The sequence below is a fragment of the Eretmochelys imbricata genome, chromosome 2 (genome assembly GCF_965152235.1).
Source record: "Eretmochelys imbricata isolate rEreImb1 chromosome 2, rEreImb1.hap1, whole genome shotgun sequence".
NCBI lineage: Eukaryota > Metazoa > Chordata > Testudines > Cheloniidae > Eretmochelys > Eretmochelys imbricata.
This window is the reverse complement of record NC_135573.1, coordinates 216,196,300-216,218,360: the sequence shown is the minus strand read 5'-3', so window position 1 is coordinate 216,218,360 and position 22,061 is coordinate 216,196,300. Positions and strand designations below refer to the sequence as shown.

Genomic DNA, 22,061 nt, shown 5'->3' with positions numbered 1-22,061 from the left:
TTATTACAGCCTAACCGCTTACTTTAACAGTTGACACTGCATATAGAGCAGGAGTCTTTGTTCAGCAGTTGTCCACAATGATGCCTGTCATTTTCCCAAAGAGGTCACAACTAATTCAGAAGCCTTCTAAGTGTACAAGACTAAAGGCACACAACTCCTGTCTCTGGAGATTGGGGACAAGTGGGTCAAAGGGATCCATGGGCACTACCGTATACTCACTCTGGAGGGTCCCAAGCCTCTCCCCTGTAAGGGGGCGTATTCTTCAAGAAGCAGAGTCTCAGGTTTCAGTGAAATATATCCACCACATCATGGATTAAACCAGATTCAGTGTCTTATTCAGTGAATCTCTAAACATTGCAAGTCTCCTTGTCTCTCCCCAGCTATCTTCCTCCTTTCTTTGCACTTCCTGCTAGATATATGCAGTGGCCACAAGATGGTACTATGCCACAACATGCTTGGTAGGAAAGTATAGGCAGAACCTTGCACGGATTTTTTTCTGCCCTTCTAATCCATTCCTGCTGTATGGAAGGGAGCAATCTGGATTTAAAAGTTTTTTAATGTATCGCAGGACTTTACATCTCAGAATTTTGTTAGCAAATTTCCAGATTAGTCTTTAGTAGGGGACTTCATTGACAGCAAGTTGGAAGTCTAAATAAACTATATCCACATTTACCTCTTTATTAAGTATTTTATTGATTTTTATAATTCTCTATAAGTAAAAGCATATGATTTACATTTACAAGAGTCATGCTGGTTCATTCCCTGTCCTATTTTACCTACTTTCACAGTACCAGGATGCTGGCTGTTGTGCCTAGTATCAGAGCGGGAGTCAGGTCTAGTGATTACAACAGGAGTTGGTAACAAGGAATCAAAACCAGAGTCAGACGCCAGATCCAAGGAAGTAGGAAGTCTTGAATCTGAGCCAAGGGTCAGATCCAGGTTCTCTGAAGTGAGACAAGGCAGGAGCAGAGCTGGGGCCTTGCAGGCACAGGAGATATCACAGCCATGGATGAATGCTTTAAACAGCCACCAAACTTCTTTTTGTTTATGGCGAAGCAGATTCACCTACTGAGTTTATAACCACCACCTACTATGTTCCTCAAACATTCATGGCACTCTACTCTCTTACCCTGCTCTGTGTCTTTGAAAGAACATAGTAGAGCTTAGCCACGGAACTGCTGCTGCTGCTGGGCTTAAGAGCCAATCTTCTGACTCTTCCAACCAATCAGGCAATATGACCAATCAAGCAGCCTACAACTGGCCATCTGCACATGATAGGTTGCCTGGGGACTGGCTTTGCAGAAGGCCTGGATTCTTGACACCTACAGTAAATCTTTACTAGTTTTTCAACTAGTTTTCCCAGAACTAAAATACAATTTTCAGATTCACATTTTTTTAAGTTGGGAACAATGTTTTGCTCATTCCAGTTCTCTGGTACAATGGCTAATTTTAATGATAAGTACAAATTTGAGAACATAATCTGAGATCATCAATTTGTATATTCCTTTAGCTGTTTCCTATGGGCCCCATTCAGCAAAGCAATGTTGCGTGCTTAAGTATCCACTTATACACATGCTTAAACATAAGCATGTACTTCAGTTCTTTGCTAAACTGGGGCCTGAGTAAGAATTATTTGCTTAGAAACTGCTAACTTATACCTCCTGGAAAGAGAATAGGGGGGTTGGAATCTTTAAAAAGTTTGTTGTAACTTTTACCATTCTTTTTATATTTCTAAATTACTTTGACGCTTTTTAAATTTCTTTGTATGAAATAAGAAATGATTTAGAAGATGTAGATAATGATATGTGGTATCATATCTCCAGTATTTTAGGAATTGCTTGTATAGACTGGATAATTATATGATTATTCCAAGATAATTTCATTTAGAGGAATTAAATATTTTGAGTCTCATAATTCTCTCAAGGAGTAGCTGTCTCATAATAAGCAATAAAATACAACAGAGAGGTTATTTAACAAAGTTAACAGATTAAAATGCATAATAAACATTGTCAGCTGGGTTTGTAATTAAAATGGTCAGGACTATACTATACAAGAAAAGTTTTTGTCTCCTTGGTGAGGAGATAATATTAGCTCAGCAATGTCACTCTGTATGCACTACAGAATGTCATACAAATGTGAAATACTGTCTGAGTTATATATGGTGAAGTTAGCTTTTTGCAAGGACTAGCACCTCTTATGTCCATACCTCAACCTGCTGAGGTCCAATGTGGGACATGCTATATGTGACAAAGTGAGGAACACAAAAAATTACTCACACAGAGGAGATTTTAAATGTTATGGGCTGCCTTTCTTAAGTGAAAATTACCCTATTACCTCAGTTTTAGAATTATTTATTACTGATGTTCAAAAGATGCACTGTAAAGAGACCATAGCTTAAAATGAAACCTCAGCTTGAAAAATTTTTTTAAGAGGTTTAGAATAACTCTGGCATGCAATCAAGCTTCAAACTGGTATAGATTCCAGGCCAGTAACTGAAAGGATTTCAGCATGGTAAAATTGAGGGGGATTATGTTCCCAGCAGAAACATGTCTAGCTCAACACAGCAGTTCAGAAAAAATATAAATGTCGCTGTGACAGTGTGGACTAGGCCCTGATGCCCCCTGTTGGAGGCCTTGTGGCCCTGCCACACCCTACCGCAGAAAAGGGCAGTAGAGAGGTCCTCCAAGCTGCCTAGAGACTGTCAGAGAAGCAACCAATCAGGGCCCAACAGGCTAGTATAAGAACAGCTGCAAGGCTAGCCTGAGATCAGTTCCTTGCTAGAGTTGAAGGAGAGTGGATCGTTCTCTGGGCTGGCTGCTGGGACTCCACCAGAACAAGGCCCTGAGGTAAGCGTGAAGAATGTGCTGGAACAAAGCATATCCACTGTTTCCTGCACATTGCTCAGAGTCACAGCCCTTCATAGCGTGATGCGATTAATGACCCTGAATTGCATGACTGTACCCCCACAGTGGACTTCCCAACTCCAAACTGATTCGCAACTGACCACTAGTAGTCTGGAATTGCCAGCTTCCACACAGCAATTGCCACATGCTTCTCCACTGAGAGGGCAACTCTCATTTTCGTGTCCTTGCACCACAGGGCAGGGGTGAGCTCTGTACACAGTTCTATGAAGGTAATTTTGCGCATCCAAAAGTTCTGCAGCCACTGTTCATCATCCCATACCTGCATATTGATGCAATCCCACCACTCAGTGCGTTTCCCAAGCCCAATAGCGACAGTCTACCATGTGCAGCTGCTCTGTGAATGCCAAAAGCAATCTGGAATTGTTTCTTTCCATGGCACACAGCAGGACAGGCACTACAGATTCATTTTCAGATTCAAAGCACATGAAATACTGCATGATCACTGCATTGTGTTCATAATGCTTATCACAAAACTGGAGAGCGGTGCAGGATCCATGCTTTCAGACAGAGATGGTGGGCGCACAGTTTACAGGGGTTGTTGGAAAAATGGCACGAAATGTAGTTGGAAGCCCATGGAACAATAGGACAGAGAACTGCATCATGGAACAGTGAGCCTGTACCCAGCATGCACTGTGATCCATTCCCAGAACTCCCAGTGGCTGAAGGTGGCAAGTTGCACAGGAAGATAGCTATCCATGGTGCACTGCTCTCTTGATGCTACAGCACCAACTGTAGACATGCTCTGCTGACACCAGGAGCGTTGTGTGAACATGCAAAGCAATGTAATTATAGTGGTTTATGATAGCGTAACTTGAGTCAACTTAACTCTGTAATGTAGATTCTGGCTTTAGGGCCCAATCCTGCTACCACTAGGCATGACTTACTATTGCCTTGAACACTGTTTTGTCATTTATACCTGTGCAAAGTGAGTGTAAAATACTACAAAATCAGAATTATCCACTCCCTTATGCTGGGGGAGCATTTTACACCTATTTTGTAGAGAGGGAAGGCCCCTATCCTGTGATTGACTATACACAAGCAGCTCACTCTGACCAGATGGAGTCACTGGTAAGATCCGGACCTAAATAACTACATAACATGCAAAGCACTGGAGAATCAAACTCAGATATGAGTGAATGGGAGTTTTGCCACTTTTAGTGGAAGCAAGATTAGGGCCTTAACACTTTAATAACATGAAAACTCAATTACAACACATGGTGAATTTCAATTTCTGCTGCTACTACAATATATTTTTACCACACAATTACATTTTATTTTACACATTGTATTTTGCCATTTCAATTTCTAAAATATAAAGTGTAGGCTTTGAAAGGAAAAAATGAATTATAATTTCCAGAAATTTGTCAAAACTGCCTTTTCTTTTAAATTCCCTGGTTTGACTGCTGGGAAGTGCTCTGGGAACCAAAAGATTTTGAGCATGACACCCTTTCTCTTTCATTGAAACACAGCAGGTCAGTGACCCAAGGCCCTGATTCTTTCCCTATACCTATGTAAGGACCTAATGGAGTTAAGCACTTAAGCATATGCTCAATTTTGACTTCACTGGTTCTAAAGTATGTGTTAAGTTAAGCACATGCTTAGCAGCATTTCTCAGTAGGGATGGTTTCCTGAATCAGGGCCTAAATTGGGAGTCAATGAGCCTGATTCTCATTTACAGTAAAGCCCTTTTTATACTGTTCCAAAATATGCCTTAATGTGGGCATAGACGGGCCACTTTACACTACAAGAGTGGTATAAAGGGGCCTTAGTGTAAATGAGAATCAAGCCTATTGGACTTACATGGCTGTAAATATAGTGGACATGTGAAAGGAATCAAGCCCTAGGTCTCTCAACTCCTATTATTAATTGTTTGTATTACCACAGTGGCTAGGAGCCCCCATCATGGACCAGGACTCCATTGTGCTAGGTGCTGTACAACAGAACAAAAGGATATAGTCCAGTAATGTTCATAGATTTAGTAATATAGCATTTAATAAACAAAAGTCTTTCACTTAGCTTATTGTGCTCAGAATAAGTTTAAATGTTAATAAATCTTAAAAAGAATGTATCGTATCCTTGCAGTGTGAACAGCAGCTCCTACTGGAACAATAAAGATGCCAGAGAGCAGGCTAGAAGCATCAGTTCCAGAGTATTGTTTGAAACATGCATGTATAATCAGCTTTTCTAATCTCTCTTTTCCAAAATGCCACCTGGACTATTTGGTCCCCTATGACATGAAGGCCCATTGGTGCCAATTGGTAAAGGGTTCACTGTTCTTTACAAGCAGCTTCTGTCTCAGACCTGACAAACTCACAACACCTAATACATCACTTTCTTGGTATTTATATAGGTTGTATGAGGGGTCTCTGCTGAAAGCTTGTAACATATTGATACTTGTAATCATTGTGATGTGTGCATGGGTGATATTTAAGGAATAATGTAACTAAACTGGAAATCATGTCCATATGGTCTTAGCGTGAAAATGAGTCACCAGGGAATAATATATGTCTGGGTGATGGCCTTTTCAAGTGGGAGGGAATTATCATCCCTCCCTGGCTAGCTGATTATGTAATGTATTGGTTGTCATGCTGTCTGGAGTAGCTCACAATTATGAGTGCCTATCTCAAGGCAGATTGTCAGAAAACAGGGCAGATACCCCAGACTGGTGGTATGTTCTATAATTAGATTTCACCAAGCCAGTGACAAATGTGAACTCTTGGATCACTATACCAGTCTCACCATGGAGTCACAAACAATCCCCTTAGACTCTCCAGTCTATCTTGTTACCCGCAAAAATTGTCCTTTGCGACAAAAGGACACAAACCAAAAATCATATCACATTTAGGTTTCTCTCAGCCTCAAGAGACCAGTCACTTACCGTAGATCAATTGGTACTTTAGATCTTACACCAAAGACAACACTGGTAGCCAATTCTATAGTAAACTAACTAAAGGTTTATTAGCTAAGAAAAGGAAATGAGTTCTTGAGATGTTAAAGTGGGTAAAATATATGCACAGGTGAGTCAGAGTTTGTAATTCCAAATGGTGGCAGTGATGTAATAAACTGCCAGTTTCCCAAAAAAGTCTTTTCAAGGCTCCAAGATGGAGATTCCCAGAGTCAATCTTCTTGTTCAATTATTCTACCCTGTTAGAATCCAAACAGTCCAGAGATGGAGATCTTTCTTAGAATCCATACTTATAGCTTCTTCTCACAGAAAACAATCTGACAGTGTCATTACCCACCTGGTCTTTTCCTTTGACAACAAAGTGAGGAATGCATTTTGAGTCTTTGACCTCCCGTCATACAAAATGACCACTTGCTTTGAAATTAGCTCTTTCCTGTTAGAGTTCTTCATCTGCATTCCACAAGGCTTCATTCTCATTTGATGGATTATTTAGTTACAGGGTTATACACAATGTAAATGTTTACTACTACATTTTTACAGGATACAGATAAGTGAACACAAGGCAAGTAACATCCCATTAGTTTTCATGAAGTTTAAACACCAAATACACACTTTATACATTTAACAAATCACGTTGATCTATACTAATACAAATGTGAATTGGCCTGGGGCTTCAGTATGAGCTGGCACCTGGTTTGCCAGCATCACATTGGCCAACTGTTCACCTTTGCACCAACCAGGAAAAGTCTATGGAAAACCATCAAAGACTCATGATAACCAACAAAACCCACTTGGAAGTGAAAAGGAACGATGTGTCAGCAAGGGGATTGTCCTTTCTGTGAATAAAGTTTAAAAAAAACTGATTCAGTATATCACAGGGTGGAGAAAGACACGCTGTATCCATTTATTGAAGAGGTACCTTGATGAGAGGGTGCTTCATGAAAGATTGGGTCCAATTCCTTTGGGCTAGTGAACACTGCAAAAGACTGAACTTTGGGGTGAGAATCTACTTTATTAGCTAGGAAAGGTGACTATTGGTAAGTGTAGACCCTAGTTTGCATTTTATTATTTTGTAGGTAACCATTTGTTTCTATTACTCACACTTGTTTTGATTTCCATCTCTATTGTTAAAATTTCCTGTTTCACTATAATTGAACTCAAGGGCTAGGTGTGACACAGGTGCAGTGATCTAAGGTAAAACTGGTAAAATGGAGTACACTGGTCCTTTGGGAACAGAGTATCTGGGATTTCTGTGGGTATCCAGAGATCACGGGCTGGACACCACATGAGGACACTTTGAAGGGAGTTGCGGTTTAGGGGGCATCTATTGTCAACCTGCAGGGCTGGTATAGCCCAAAGGAGAAGGATTGAGTGGCTGACAGGCAGGTCATGTCAGGAAGCTAACACCCAGCAGGCACAGGCAGGAGTCCTGTGCTGAAGATAGGTGGCACCAAGGTGACTCTTGCCTTGGGTGCCTGGAGAAGCGTCCTACTCCTTCTCGGGCAGAGGCAGGGCCCTGTGCAGAGGTGACCCATAATTGCTGATAGTGGGGGGCACAATTGAAAGGTTCTGGTGGTATGCAGTAAGGTTCAGGGCAGATACTCAAGAGACAAAGGAGTTTTGATTTCTAGTCATACATTTTACGATACTATAATAGCAGATGGAGACTTCTAAAAAGAGAGCTACACATGAGAAAACTGGTCATATGATTCACACATGCATTAAAAATCTTAACAAGAAAGTTGCCTTAATATATGGTTAAGCGTTAAGGCCAATTCGTATGTGGGTGGCTCTGACACTTGAGATTCTTTAAAAAATACCTTAAGATAAAATGTCAGAATTAATCTTGTGAATGAATATAATCCCAATGCAACTACATGCAGCTTTATTATTACAACCAAACCAAGTGAGGTTTTGATTGAAAATAATCTGTATTTTAATAAAAACGTTGTTTGGGGTGAAGTAATGGTGTTTGCAAAATTACATTTCTTTCCATACTTCACAAAACATGTATTGTTTTTTTTAGAGAGGTTGGCACGAGTACCTGTTGGGTTTTAATTAACCAAAACACTCTGGTATAAATTATTAGATAAATGACGTTGGATAACATATAACAACAATGCAGTTGTTACCCATGCATCACTGGCAAGTATAATTTAAACATTCTTGAAATAGTTTTAATATTAATAATGGAGTTCATTAACATTGCAATCTTTTACCAAAAAAACTAAAACACCGCAACCACTGCGCCACAGTATTGTTGAGATGACTAGCTAGTGTTCTTAATCAGAAAGAAAACAGGGCAACTTTATGCCACCTTGTGGCTTCCAATATGGAATGTTTTAAAACAGAAATATGCCCTAAACCTATGACCTTTATCTCTGAGAGTGGTGTATCCAAGAACTGACTGAAATTTAAACCATCAACAAATTTTTTTTTAAATTGTTGTTGTTACCAAACAGGACCCATATCTGGGTATTTTTCACAGAAGGTATTGTTCTCCTGATTTTCTATCCATGCATGACTATACCTTTTGTGACAACTAACTGTTAAGCAATAATAAATGTAAATGCTTTAAAAAATAAATGACTTTACCTTGTCAAAAGAATTGTAGGTGTTGGTCCTTTATGCTTGTGAACCTCGTAATAACGTCCAATATGTTAACAGCTTGTCCTCAATCTGCAGTATTGCCAGGTTAGAATCACGAGCATCTGTCATTGTATTCCTCAGGTACGTTTTAAGTTGCCACAAGAAAAGCTTCTCTCAGCCAATGCTTTAGTCACTGGGATAGTTAAGTAAAGCACAGAGTTTTGACAGATGTGGAAGGACATCACGTAGTTCCATTTCAAGAAAGAATTGCCATCTTTTTTCAAGCTGGGTGGGCTCCTCTTCCTCATTACACTCATCAGCATTGCTAATTTTGAACATGTGGGGAAAAATTGTGATTTCAGAGTTCAGATCATCTTGATACTGTAAGTGGTGGAAATAGCACCTACACTTTCATCTGATGGGCTTTCAGATGAGAGAATGTCTGCAAGGGACTTGAAAATGAACAGGTCATTCTTGGAAAAGCAGTCTTCTAGCTCCTTAATAAGGGATCCAGAGTTCTGTACAATATTTCTCTCCTATAATAGTCCTCAGGCTTCTCAAAAGAGGACTTTTCCCCTCTTCCCAGTTTTGTGGAAATAACCCCGTTGTGAGGCACACCAGGGCCATGATAACCGTTTTCCTGCCACAGTTCATTAACATTAAAGTTTGGGATACAAAACCATCACCAAGTGGTTGTTTCCATTAGCACTTTCCACATACAAAACATGCAGTAGAAAAGTGAAGTCTTGTACATTTCTGAGAACTAGATAAACTTCAGCTGTCGAACTCCCACCTGAGATTTCATTCAGAGCTTCAACCATTTCATCAAAAATTTCCAAAATAGCTGATGATAGTCTCAACATGACAGTTGCAACGAGTGTCACTGAGTGATTTAAGAGTAGATGGGGGACCCCCCCCCCAGAAAAAATATTTTCTGACATTTTTTCAAAGACAGCATGTCCCTTTGAGTTTACTTCAATGGAAGTTTGTAGAGCGTGGAGAATTCCGAAAGTGTTCTGGACAACTGGAATGCAGGAAACCATGTCCACTATATACAGATTAAGTATATGGGCGGAGCAGAGAACATAGTAAGCCAGAGGATTTTTGTCAAGTGTCTATGCGGCCACACCTTTATAGAATCTTCCCATGCTGGTGGCTCCATTATAGCATTGATCTCTTAGAGCTGAAATATCAAGTCCCAAGACTGATAGTGTACTTTTGATCAGGGTGGCTAGTGAAGCACCATCCGCTTGCAGTGTCTCGTAGAAGCCAATAAACCGCTCTTTTATTTCAAATGACTGGTTTACGTAACCCACAAGGAGAGCAACTTGTTCATGTTTTGACAGATCCAGTTTCATCTACAATGATGGAAAACACTCCAGCTTCTTTGACTTCAGTTATGATTGAATCTAGCACTTGTGAAGCCATAATCTCAATTATTTCATTTGACACAAACTGTGTAGGTAGGTGAAGTACTTCTGTTGGTTAGCCATCATTTGAATCAGTTACTAAGCAGTTTAATCAAGTCTTGCAAATTGCCTTGATTTGTGGAATCCAGTTCCTCATCATGTCCCCTCAAAGGTACACCGTGGCGAGCACAAAATAAAGTACTATTATAGTTTCTAAATATGCTTGGTTGTCCTCCACTACTTTTTTTTCCTTTGGACTGCCAAGCTAGGATGCAACACTCCATGTTTTACAGGATTGCAGCTTATCCTTCCATTTAGCAACAGCTTCTAGATCAGATTCACACTTTGAATGTTCACAAAATCTTTCATTTTCTTTCTTCCATGTTTTAAAACCAGTAATTTGAAATGCCAGTTCACTGTTTTGCCCATTGCCAAATGCTCGACAATAAAAACAGAAAGCTTTGTCATCAGACACTGTATTCAAGCCATTTATGCTCATTATACCACTCTTGCCTGAATCTTCTGGTTTTATTCCGACTGGCATTGGCCGTAAAATCAATTATTGGCTTATTATGGGCCTTCTTCAATATATTCTAAAGCTGCATCCAGTCCAAAGCAAGGGTCTCCTTTATTGAAAGCTGTACTAGCCTCTGTAAGAGCATTTGAATTGGAATCCAAAGTATCAGTGTAACTCTCATTGCTGTTGTTTACATAATTCTGAACTCCAGAAAAGTCAGGTTCAGTTTCTGATGTACTTGGTGGTGGTGATTTAGCTTTCTTTGTGAAGAAAATGTCCAAACTTAATTGTTTTTTCGCCATTCTACAAAGCTAAAAGGTACATTTTTAAATTAACTCAAGTTAAATGTAGACTGACCTCAAACCACTTTTCAGAAAAGTATGTCAAAAGCGTAATAAAATTCCACGGTCTAATGAACACATTTGTGAGTGCCACGCTGATTGAAAAAGTGGAAGTCATGTTATAACCAATTAAGGTGAAGGGTCAAAGACACCTGGTAGTTATGTTGTTAAGGTTTGAAAGTTTTGAAATACATTTCCCACCCCCCACACACCCACTTGAAGACAGCATCCTTTTGCCCCCACTCAGGTCTGGCCTAAGGGAAAATGGAACCCTGAGTGAACTTGTATTTTGGCGCCCTTTCTTGGAGATTAAGTATGTAGTAGAGACACAGAACATGGACACCCCATTTCCACCTGTGTCTCTGTAGATCCAGCCACCAGGGCCATCTACACCCTCCGGACATTCAACTATGAGATCCTCAAGTAGCTGGACCTGAGGATCCAGGCAAGTGATACGGGCTCCCCTCAACTCTCCAGGAGTACCCTTATCAAGGTCACAATGGTGGACCAAAATGACAACACCCCAATAATCACGCATCCAGTGCTCACCAACAGGTACGTGGAGATCGGAGTCTCCAGCAAGGCACCCCCAATTCCCTGTTGGCTCAGATAAAAGCCAGAGATACAGACAATGGGGGTCAATGGAGAGCTCACCTTCTCCTTCATAGAGAAGCCACAGCAGCAGTCAGAGCTCTTAGCCAACAGGAAGACAGATGAGATTGTGCTCAGGGAGTACCTGTCTGAAGACCTGGGGCAGGTGTTCAAAGTCATCATCACCATAACTGACAATGGCAATCCTCCTCTGCCCCCAACTCCCCCATATCAATGATCAACTTCCTGGTAACTGCCATGGCACCCTCCAGCAACTCTCTTGACCACAGTGCCCTCCTGACCACGATGTTCATCCACCAGTAAGGCTGGCCCTGCCCCCACGTTCCTCACAGCTCCTTCCCCACTTACTTCTCCCATTGCCTCCCCCACTGAGAACACAGTGTGGGCCAGAAAAGGCTCCAGATACCTACTGCCAAGCATTGGTAACTACAACTGTGGGTGACAAAGGGATGGGACTCAGCGGGCTCCCTGCGCCCCCTCTGATGAAGCTGTGCTGCTAGCCTGGTCTCTCTTCCCTGCTATGGGCACCTCCTACTGGGGCTCCCCAAGAGCACCAGGTGATGGTGCCTTTCCCACTTCCCCTGTGCTTCCCATACCTAAGATGTGCCTCCCATACCCAGGACTGACCTTAGGGAAAATGGTACCCTGGGTGACCTTGTGTTTTAGCATCCTGGCCCCTACTGCCTCCCCAGGCTTACCCCCTCCCCCAGGCCACCTCTGCCTCCCCACCCACCTCCCAATCAGGCCCTGTCAGAGATCCAGAGAGGCCTGGGCCACTTCCAGCTTTTGAGGCCCCTCGCCATAATAAAAATAAAAAATGACAACACATGAAAACAAAATAAGGCAACAAAAAAAGAGTGAGACATCATTTGAATATTTTTTTTATTTAGCAAATGCTTTTCTATCCTTTTTCTGTGCAAATGCACTAATTATTGAGGAAAAATCTAGCTTTCGTGCAATGTAACAGTTGATATTAAGCATGGTGAGTCCACTCAAACACTTTTGTCCCATAGTTGAACAGTGATAGTTCTTTACCTGCTTCAATGCGTTGAAGGAGCGTTCACCTGAAGCCACTGATATAGGTAAACTGACAAAAATAAGCAATGCAATTGTGATATTAGGAACACCCCAGAGAGTCCAAGTGCGTGTATTACTTGAAGCAATTCCTTTGGCTTGCAATCTAATTTAAAGTTCATGGAATATATTTGTTTGAGAAAGATGACCTCGTCACTGAGATCTTTTGAGATTTCTTTGTTGTACTGTTGCTGAAATTATTCAGCTTCAGAAAGTAGATCTTCATTACTCAGGTCTGTTGAACTGCCAAAGAAACGCCAAAAGGGTACAAATTAGTCACAGTGACTCAAATCAACATGTAAGACCTGATTGAATAGAGTCAATGATGACAAGGAAGACATTAACCCTATAATGCTGCTCGGCATCAGATTCAGTAGGTAAGTTGCGATAGGTGGGCAACTCAGATGAAATGCCAAAGTTCTGTGCTACTGATTTGGACTCCGTCAGGATTGCATCCCTTTGTTCACAAATCTGCTGAATACCATTGATAAGACTTTCAATATTATCCCTCTCAACATCAAGTGTAGCTCTGTGTGCTTCAATTACCAGATTAGTTTGGTGGATCTTTGTAAGTAGCTTCATCCACAAAGATGACATCAGAATGCATTCAAATTTGGACATGTGCACCTGAACGGACTGAAGTTCAGTTCGAGCCTGTGCAGTGAGATTGAGAGATTCAAGCTCATTTAAAGCCTTTCTCACTGAATTCAAGTGCTGTGCAATGGTTGAACACCATCAATCCATGCAGACCACCTAGTTTTGGACATCCCATGCAGTGAAACAGGAAGATATTGCTTCAGAATTTCCCACCTTTATGAACTGAAGAGATTGTACATTTGCTGAACAGTTCCAAAGTAAGTCATTGCCTCCTTGCTTGATTCAGCACAGTCAACTGGAGAAAATAGTTTCATTTATGCTCAAACAGAACTTTTTGTACTTCCCATCCATATTAGATCCATTGTCATAGGCTTGACCAATACAGACTTGAAAATCTAACTTAAAACCTTCTAGAATTTGCTAGTACTCGAGCAGCAATTTCTTTTCCAGTTTTTCTTGTGAAATTATCAAACAAAATAAACCTTTCTTCATTTGAAAATTTTGAGCTGTCTACACTCTTAACATAGCGAATAACCATAGTAGTCTGTCCCTTGTGAGAACAATCTGGAGTGGCATCAACAATGACTGAAAAATACTTGGCATTTCAAATCTCATCAAGAATTGTTTGTATGAATGATCCACATAGCTCAATAAACTCATTTTGTATGCGTGTGGAAAGTAGATAATGGACTTGCATGTGCTTTTGACCCTCTTGCGATTCTCGAATACGTTTAACATGCTCTGACAAAAGTGGGTCATATTTGCTGAGGAGCTCAACTATGCCTAGAAAGTTTCCATTTGCACAATCACCACTGCGTTGACTGGAACCCAAAGAAAGCCAATCCCCCTCAGAAAGAAAAAGGATGACATTCAGAATGCGCTCAAACTTTTTTCAGTTATTAGTTTCTGTGGAGTCCAGTCAAGAGTAAATTCTCAATGAACTTTTAGCTGATGCTGCCCTACTGGCTGATTTCCATAATTTTCTTTGTGTGACACTGAACTCTCATGTGATGGTATTCTGTCTTTCAACTTCCTCCAACCTCTGTTGATGCTCCATCCTGATTGATCAGAGAGAACTGATGCATTTGCAGCACTTTTGTTCAAAATGAAGCAGGGTACACACTACAGAGATTCCAGAGTGGTAGCCGTGTTAGTCTGCATCAGCAAAAACGACGAGGAGTCCTTGTGGCACCTTAGAGACTAACAAATTTATTTGGGCATAAGCTTTCGTAATTTAAAACCCACTTCATCATTATGCAAGGTAGCCTATTTCCTCTTGTTTTTTCCTCCCCCCCCCCCCCCCAGATGTTCTGGTTTAACTTGGATTTAAACTTGGAGAGTGGTCAGTTTGGACGAGCTATTACCAGCAGGAGAGTGAGTCTGTGTGTGTATGGGGGTGGGTTTTTGGAGGGGGGTGAGGGAGTGAGAGAACCTGGATTTGTGCAGGAAATGGCCTAACTTCATTATCATGCACATTGTGTAAAGAGTTGTCACTTTGGATGGGCTATCACCAGCAGGAGAGTGAATTTGTGTGGGGGGGGTGGAGGGTGAGAAAACCTGGATTTGTGCTGGAAATGGCCTAACCTGACGATTACTTTAGATAAGCTATTACCAGCAGGACAGTGGGGTGGGAGGAGGTATTGTTTCATATTCTCTGTGTATATATAAAGTCTGCTGCAGTTTCCACGGTATGTATCTGATGAAGTGAGCTGTAGCTCATGAAAGCTCATGCTCAAATAAATTGGTTAGTCTCTAAGGTGCCACAAGTACTCCTTTTCTTTTTATCTTAAAACAAAAAAACTTCAAATCCAGACTCCAGTGAGAAACTGCTGAATTGGAATTCATTTGCAAATTGGATACTATTAATTTAGGCTTAAATAGAGACTGGGAGTGGCTAAGTCATTATGCAAGGTAACCTATTTCCCCCTGTTTTTTCCTACCCCTTCCCCCAGACGTTCTGGTTAAACTTGGATTTATGCTGGAAATGGCCCACCTTGATTATCATACACATTGTAAGGACAGTGGTCAGTTTGGATGAGCTACTACCAGCAGGAGAGTGAGTTTGTGGGGGCGGGGGGTGTGAGAAAACCTGGATTTGTGCTGGAAATGGCCCACCTTGATTATCATTCACATTGTAAGGAGAGTGGTCACTTTGGATGAACTATTGCCAGCAGGAGAGTGATTTTGGGGGGGCGGGGGCGGAGGGTGAGAAAACCTGGATTTGTGCTGGAAATGGCCCAACTTGATTATTATACACATTGTAAGGAGAGTGATCACTTTAGATAAGCTATTACCAGCAGGAGAGTGGGGTGGGAGGAGGTATTGTTTCATGGTCTCTGTGTATATAATGTCTTCTGCAGTTTCCACAGTATGCATCCGATGAAGTGAGCTGTAGCTCTCGAAAGCTCATGCTCAAATAAATTGGTTAGTCTCTAAGGTGCCACAAGTACTCCTTTTCTTTCATCAGTACAGAGATTGTTTTTCCATCCTACAACAAAACCAGTCTCTTGTGCAGGTCTCACCATTTGGAAGAGTTTTTGTCAGCAGACAAGTAGGGAAAGCATGATTATCAGCATCTCGTGGAATGTTACTTGGAATTTCAAAACCACCAATTTGAAGAAAAGATTGCATTTGGGCAGCATTACTCTTGTCAATAATTCCAGTATCAGTCACAGTCAAACCTGTAGTACTCATGAATTGCTCTTGCTGAGTAAGATCTACATATTCCTGTTGAGTTTCTTGATGGTACAGAGGACCTTCTGCTGCATCTGTTACTATCGGCACATCTCCTTCTTGACTACTATCCTCATGTTCAGCTATTGGCATTGAAATATCACCTGTTGCAGTGGCAGAGTTTTCAGTATCTGTAGCGTTGTTTGTTGGGTAAACTGTGTTTTCCAGAGGTTTGAGAAATGAAGTTATTGGCTTTGAGCTCTTAACTGCTACTTCACACAGTCGTTTTCACTCTCTCTTACTTGCACCACTTTCAAATCTTCTCTTCATAGTGATCTATCTGGAACATGGAATAAAAATAAAAAGAGACCCTCTCAAAAAAGTTATCCAAATAAATGCATTAATTTCACTCCTTTTCAATTCTAAATAATTGAACCCACTAAGTTCATAAAACAATCTGGTGGATTTCAAAATTACAGAACAATGCTTAGCGGTTTATTTTGTTTTTTTATCTTTTTTTTTTGTCCATTATAATAAAATGGTTAAATGGTAAGGTCAAAAAACAGCGAAGCTAGAATTAAAAAAAAATGGAAAACGAGATGGATGATGATAATCTTATCAAGAAAAAATAAAGATTTGATATGAATGTTTTTTTTATGTGGACCCTTAAATGAATTAGAGTGCTCACAGATGATACCCAAGTTACGAAAATGAGGCAGGCGATGGTGGAGAAAGAGGTGGAAAGGAGGAACAAGGATCCTAGAAAAAGCTAAATCAGGCTTCCCCCTGCCTCCTCGGGCGCGGGGGCCTTTTCCACGCACGTCCCCCTCAGCCTTGCTCAGCCCCAACTCCCACCCCAGCAGAAATGGGGAGTGCGGGGGACAGGCGACGCCATGTGCCACCCCTCCCACGTCGCCTCTGGGGGGGAGCAGAGGGAGCCCAGCACCCACACTGGGGGCAAGGCGCTACCAGCGGAGCCTCGCTTCTGAGCCTGGCCTCCGGGTACACCCGGCCGGGCGCTGCCCGCAGCTTCTCTGCAGACTGCGGACCCCGCGGCCCGGGCGGGCGTGAAGCGCAAACAGCGCACACCACGCACTCCCTACTGCGGGACCCGGTCGCTGGGCGGGTGCTCGCTGTGGCGCGTCCCCAGAGCGGGGGCGGTGGGGGGGTCCGCTCGCGCAGAGGGCGTGACCCAAGCACAACGGGGGAGTTGGCGCAAGGGGGACGAGACCCCGCCACTGCCGTTTGAAGCGGGTTGCTAGGAGACGGATGTGCGCGGGGCCAACGGGCGAGGCTATTGGCGATGACGCTACGGGTGTGCGAGCGCGCGGGAAGCCTCAAACCCCTCCCTGCCTCCCTCGGGAGTGGTGGATCAGAGGTGAGTTTCTGCGCTTCTCCCTGAGGGCGAGGGAGGCGGGGACGGCGCGTGAGGGGCCGCGGGGCAGGGTCCCAGGGGAGGTTAATCGCCCCCCGTGTTAGGTGCAGATGCTGGCGACGGGCGCTGGGTCTCTACGGCTTAAAGGTGCAGCCCCCCCCCCCCCCCCGACCCGCGCCCTCGGTCAGGCGCTGCCGACTGGACGGAGATCCAGGGCTCCTGAGACGCGGGCGGGGTTCTGCTGCGGGGGCACGTGCCGGGCTATGCAGCAGGGAGGGGCGTTGCTCCATCCCCCGCCCACGAAGGAGGGCGCGTTGGGGGCGTGGCTAAGTTGGAGCCCCGCGGTGACGGACGTGGGGACGTAGTGTGCACTGAGCGCTCTGCCTTTAGGGCATAACGTAGAGACCCCTCCTCTGCCCCCGCCCTTTACCCCCGCGTGTAAACCTGGGAGGGCGGGAACGCGCTGCGGCGGCCCCTGGAGAGTGGCGGATACCTGTGCCAATGGGAGGTGGCCCTCGCTTTATTCCCCACCCCGCAGCCCCGGGCGGCCAATGAGCGGCGCGCTGCGGGCAGGGGGCGCGGTTCGGTCTGTGCGGTGAGGCGGCGGCACTGCTTCAGGCTCCTGCAGACGCTGAGGAGGCGGCGGTGCGGCGTGTTGGGAGCTGCGGTGGTGCTGGGCGCTCGGGCAGACATGGGGCTGCCAGCGGCGTGAGGTGCGGGCTGCGCTAGCTTCGCTAGCCGGGGGACGTGCGCGGGCGGGCGGACCCGGGGGACGAGGGGCATGTGGTGGGGTGGAGCGCGGACCAAGGTCCCCGGCTCCCCTCGAGCCTGGGGCGGGGCGGCCGGTCAGCCACCCAGCGGGGCTAACGCCTCTCTTGTCGTTGGCAGGGTCTGAGCGCGGGCGGGTCTGAGTGCGGCTCGGCGGCCGAGGGGAGCCCGGCGGTGCTTGTGTCGGCGGCGGCTCGCTGTCTCCCCGCCGCCGGCGATGGGGAATGGGCTCTCGGACCAGACGCCGATCCTCTCCAGCCTGCCCTCCTTCCAGTGCTTCCACATCGTGATCCTGGGGCTCGACTCGGCCGGCAAGACCACCGTGCTCTACAGGCTGCAGTTCAACGAGTTCGTCAACACTGTGCCTACCAAGGGGTTTAACACGGAGAAAATCAAAGTGACGCTGGGCAGCTCGAAAACGGTCACCTTCCACTTCTGGGACGTGGGAGGCCAGGAGAAGCTGAGGCCCCTGTGGAAGTCCTACACCAGGTGCACGGATGGCATCGTATTTGTGGTGGACTCTGTCGACATCGAAAGGATGGAGGAAGCCAAGACAGAACTTCATAAAATTACTAGGATATCTGAAAATCAGGGCGTGCCTGTCCTTATAGTGGCTAACAAACAGGACCTGAGGAATTCCCTCTCTCTCTCAGAAATCGAGAAGATGTTAGCAATGAGCGAGCTGAGCTCTTCTACTCCCTGGCATCTGCAGCCTACCTGTGCAATCATAGGGGATGGACTCAAAGAGGGACTTGAAAAACTACACGATATGATAATTAAGCGAAGAAAAATGTTGAGACAGCAGAAAAAGAAGAGATGAGTTCTTTTACCACACTTCTGTCTTAGAGTAGTTCCGTGGTCAGAATTTGACATAACAGCTTCCAAAGTCTGACCTGCTTGCTTGGATGCTGTTAAAGCCTAGTTATGTTAAACAATCAGTTGCACAACTTTGCCTTGTGGAAGTTGTGCAGACACAGAACCTTTTGAAAAGCAAAAACAAAGTAGTTTTTCTAAGGTTTCTGGCACTGTATTATTTTGGATGCCCTATAAAGTAATATAAAGCTATCAGGAAACAGATGGGTGGGTAAATGTGACCTGGATATCTAAATAGCCAAATAAAATGAGTTTTTTTGCTTGGTGTTTGTATTCATATATTCGAGGGTGCATTTTTACAAGCAATTTCCATTGAAGGCATTCAGTGTTTTTAAACTTCTAATGCTTGTAAGTGGAGTGTTTTAGGTGAATATATATAGCTTTAAAAATATTGATTTCAACAACGTGTATGGAATTAGCAATCCATTATTTCACAAGGCTGTGAGCCTGGGGTGTTTTTTTTAATCTTGTTTGGTAATGATTTCCATGAGAGAGTTTGGCTATATGGTATGTTTTTAATTCAACTTTTGAAGTTGAATCACTTTTTTAGTTCTAATACTTGAAACTTCTGTGCTGTGGATTCCTCAACTGATAGAGGAAATAAGACTTGTTAGACAAATACACAACATGCAAGAGCATGGATCAGTTTTCCCAACATGTAACATGATTTGGTGTGTAGTCTTCTTAGAAATAGCTATGCATTGTTATACTGCGCAAACTCGGTTTAGAACATACTCATGTCATTTGGAGACTTGTTCCAGAAATCTTGTTTAATGATCAAAAAATTAAGTTACTGTGACATCCCCAGATTATCAACACAAAAGTAAATTTGCTGTTGCAATAAAGGAGATGCATACAGTGATTTAGGTCTCGCAAGATTTTAAGCAGTGCAGCATTCTGGGCTCTTTAGATGATAATGGCAATAAAACTTGATCATAGTGAAATATAAAGAGAGCTAAAGACAACAGAGCACACTTTTTTTGTATCTGCAAAAATGCCCAGGTTGGTTAGTTATACTACTAGGTCACTTTCTATATAGCCTTTTTTATTACAGTTTTTGTAGTGCTTGTGGTTAGGAATGTAAAGAAGCTTTATACACTTGAAACACTTGACACTGGGAAAACATCAGTTTAAAGATGGCCTGTGTTCTGCTCTAATTATGCTTTAAGCTGTTCTTGTTTACAAAGTGCGCAAACAGTATTAACTGGGCAGGACAGTATGTCTAATGAGAAGGGAGAATAGTTTTTCTTACTGGTACAGAACTTCAAACAGCTGTCTAGACATCTTGATTAACAATTGAAAAGGGCTAAACTAGAGCCTGAATTTTAAGATTAACTTTAGTGGTGCTGTAAAATAGAATGTTAGACTATCTTGAAACTTCCATTAGAAATATCAGTCTTAAAGGAACAATGCAAGAATCATTTCGTCTTACTCACTCAACCAGCAAAGTTAATGCATTCTTACCTACAGCCATGTATTAAGAGGATAACAGCTGAATGTCAATCAATGTAAGGTATTGATATCTGTTTAAAATCAAACTTCATAGCCAGCAGCTGTTTGTCCAGAAGGTAACCAAAAATGCACTTTAGTGTTTTCAATAATTGAAAGTGACAGCTGGTTTTTTGGGTTTTTTTTTGTTTGTTTTTTTAATGACACCCTGATCCTTTTGAAAGAATTGAAGTAGCTTCCAGTGGAGCTTTTGTATGTTGGTTATATATGTACCTGCACTAGTGACATGGAAAGTCACTTACTCAGTAATGTCTATATTTATAGAAATGTGGATAACTTCTTAAACCTCAATAAACACAACTCAAAACAAGTCTGCAGGGAGAAGGTGTTTGACTTCCTTGAGTTGCAGTGAAGTGTTCTTGTTGGCCTCTATGTGCAAATCTCGCTCTCAATAGCAGTAGAACTATCTGCATGGAAATCAAACTCTTATAAATGTGAGATTCGTAAATGTGACAATGTTATAAATCACAGGTATCTCATTAAAGACTTAATATCAATGGCATACTTGTATTATGTTCTATATGTTTGTAATAGAACGCTGTTTGCTTCTAGCTATAGCCACTTCTCTCCTTGTGCAGTCGTCGTGTATTGTAAACCTTCCCTTCTCATGAACAGATTTAGATGTTACATACATACTTGCTGGTGCAGTTCTCAAATTCTCAAAGTTCTGAAATCATATACAGTATTAACAGACTACAATGGTAGTATTAAATCCTTCAATCAGCTGCGACTAAAATTTTTACTTGGTTTAGCACTTCTTGTGCTAGAAAGGGTTTGGATTTTTTTTGACTATGTAGATGAAATATGTTGCATTTCTCATACCTATATAAGGGTACTTTTTCATTGCAAACAAGTAGGTTGAAATCTTCAAAGCAGTGCAGAGGATTCAGTCACACCGCTTCTTGATTTTAATGGAGAATGGGAGTAAATCCCTTGCACTGACTTGGAAATCTCAATGGCAGTACTCCATAATTGCTGTCAAACACTTGTGCACACTATACTAATTTCAAGAGCATTCAGTTTTGACAGAGAAACATGTAGGGCTACTTTTTTTTTTTCAAAATTGGGTGGGTACAGTTGAACAATTGGAAGCACATAATAGCTCGAAAAAAATTTAAAAAAAAAATCCTCACCTTTGAAGTTTTTGGATGTTCCATATATAGTGGATCATTGCCCAACAAATCTGATTCCACATCTTTATGTGGTACCTTTTATCCCCAAAGGGCTGAGGCCAGTTTGGCTTATACTCTCTAATCTCCATTCCCCTCCCCCTCTCGCTGCCCTAATTAGCAGGTTGTACACTACTATTGTACAAGGAGGCATTGAAATGCCTGTCTCTTTTTTTTTAATGGCTCATGAGTGAGGGTTGCATGCTATGGAACATGGTCTGCTTCATCTGAGAGCTTAATAGTTGGTAAAGTAAATTTTGTGGGGAACTGATTGTGTTTCTTGGCCCAAAGCCATGTAAACACTCTTCTTTCCTGTCTACCCAACCTGTTCTGAATATTGTCTGAAGGATACTATATGATACTGTCAATGGGAGGTTTAGGGAAACAGGGTTGATCTTTCAAGCTATGTACACTTAACTGTATCAAACACTAGTGTTAATAAAAAGAAAAGGAGTACTTGTGGCACCTTAGAGACTAACCAATTTATTTGAGCATAAGCTTTCGTGAGCTACAGCTCACTTCATCGGCTGTATACTGTGGAAACTGCAGAAGACATTATATACACAGAGACCATGAAACAATACCTCCTCCCATCCCACTCTCCTGCTGGTAATAGCTTATCTAAAGTGATCATCAAGTTGGGCCATTTCCCGAACAAATCCAGGTTTTCTCACCCTCCGCCCCCCCACACAAATTCACGCTCCTGCTGGTAATAGCTTATCCAAA

The 22,061-nt window shown here is 42.7% G+C and overlaps 1 protein-coding gene across 1 annotated transcript; it reads left to right on the top strand.

The window, feature by feature from the left end:
- Positions 1–17,607: 17,607 nt before the first annotated feature.
- Positions 17,608–20,668, top strand: ARL4A (ARF like GTPase 4A). Its single transcript, XM_077808031.1, has 2 exons — positions 17,608–17,729; positions 17,905–20,668. Exon 2 carries the CDS (start codon positions 18,002–18,004, stop codon positions 18,602–18,604), a length of 603 nt encoding a protein of 200 aa, XP_077664157.1. The 5' UTR covers positions 17,608–17,729; positions 17,905–18,001; the 3' UTR covers positions 18,605–20,668.
- The last annotated feature ends 1,393 nt before the right edge of the window (positions 20,669–22,061 follow it).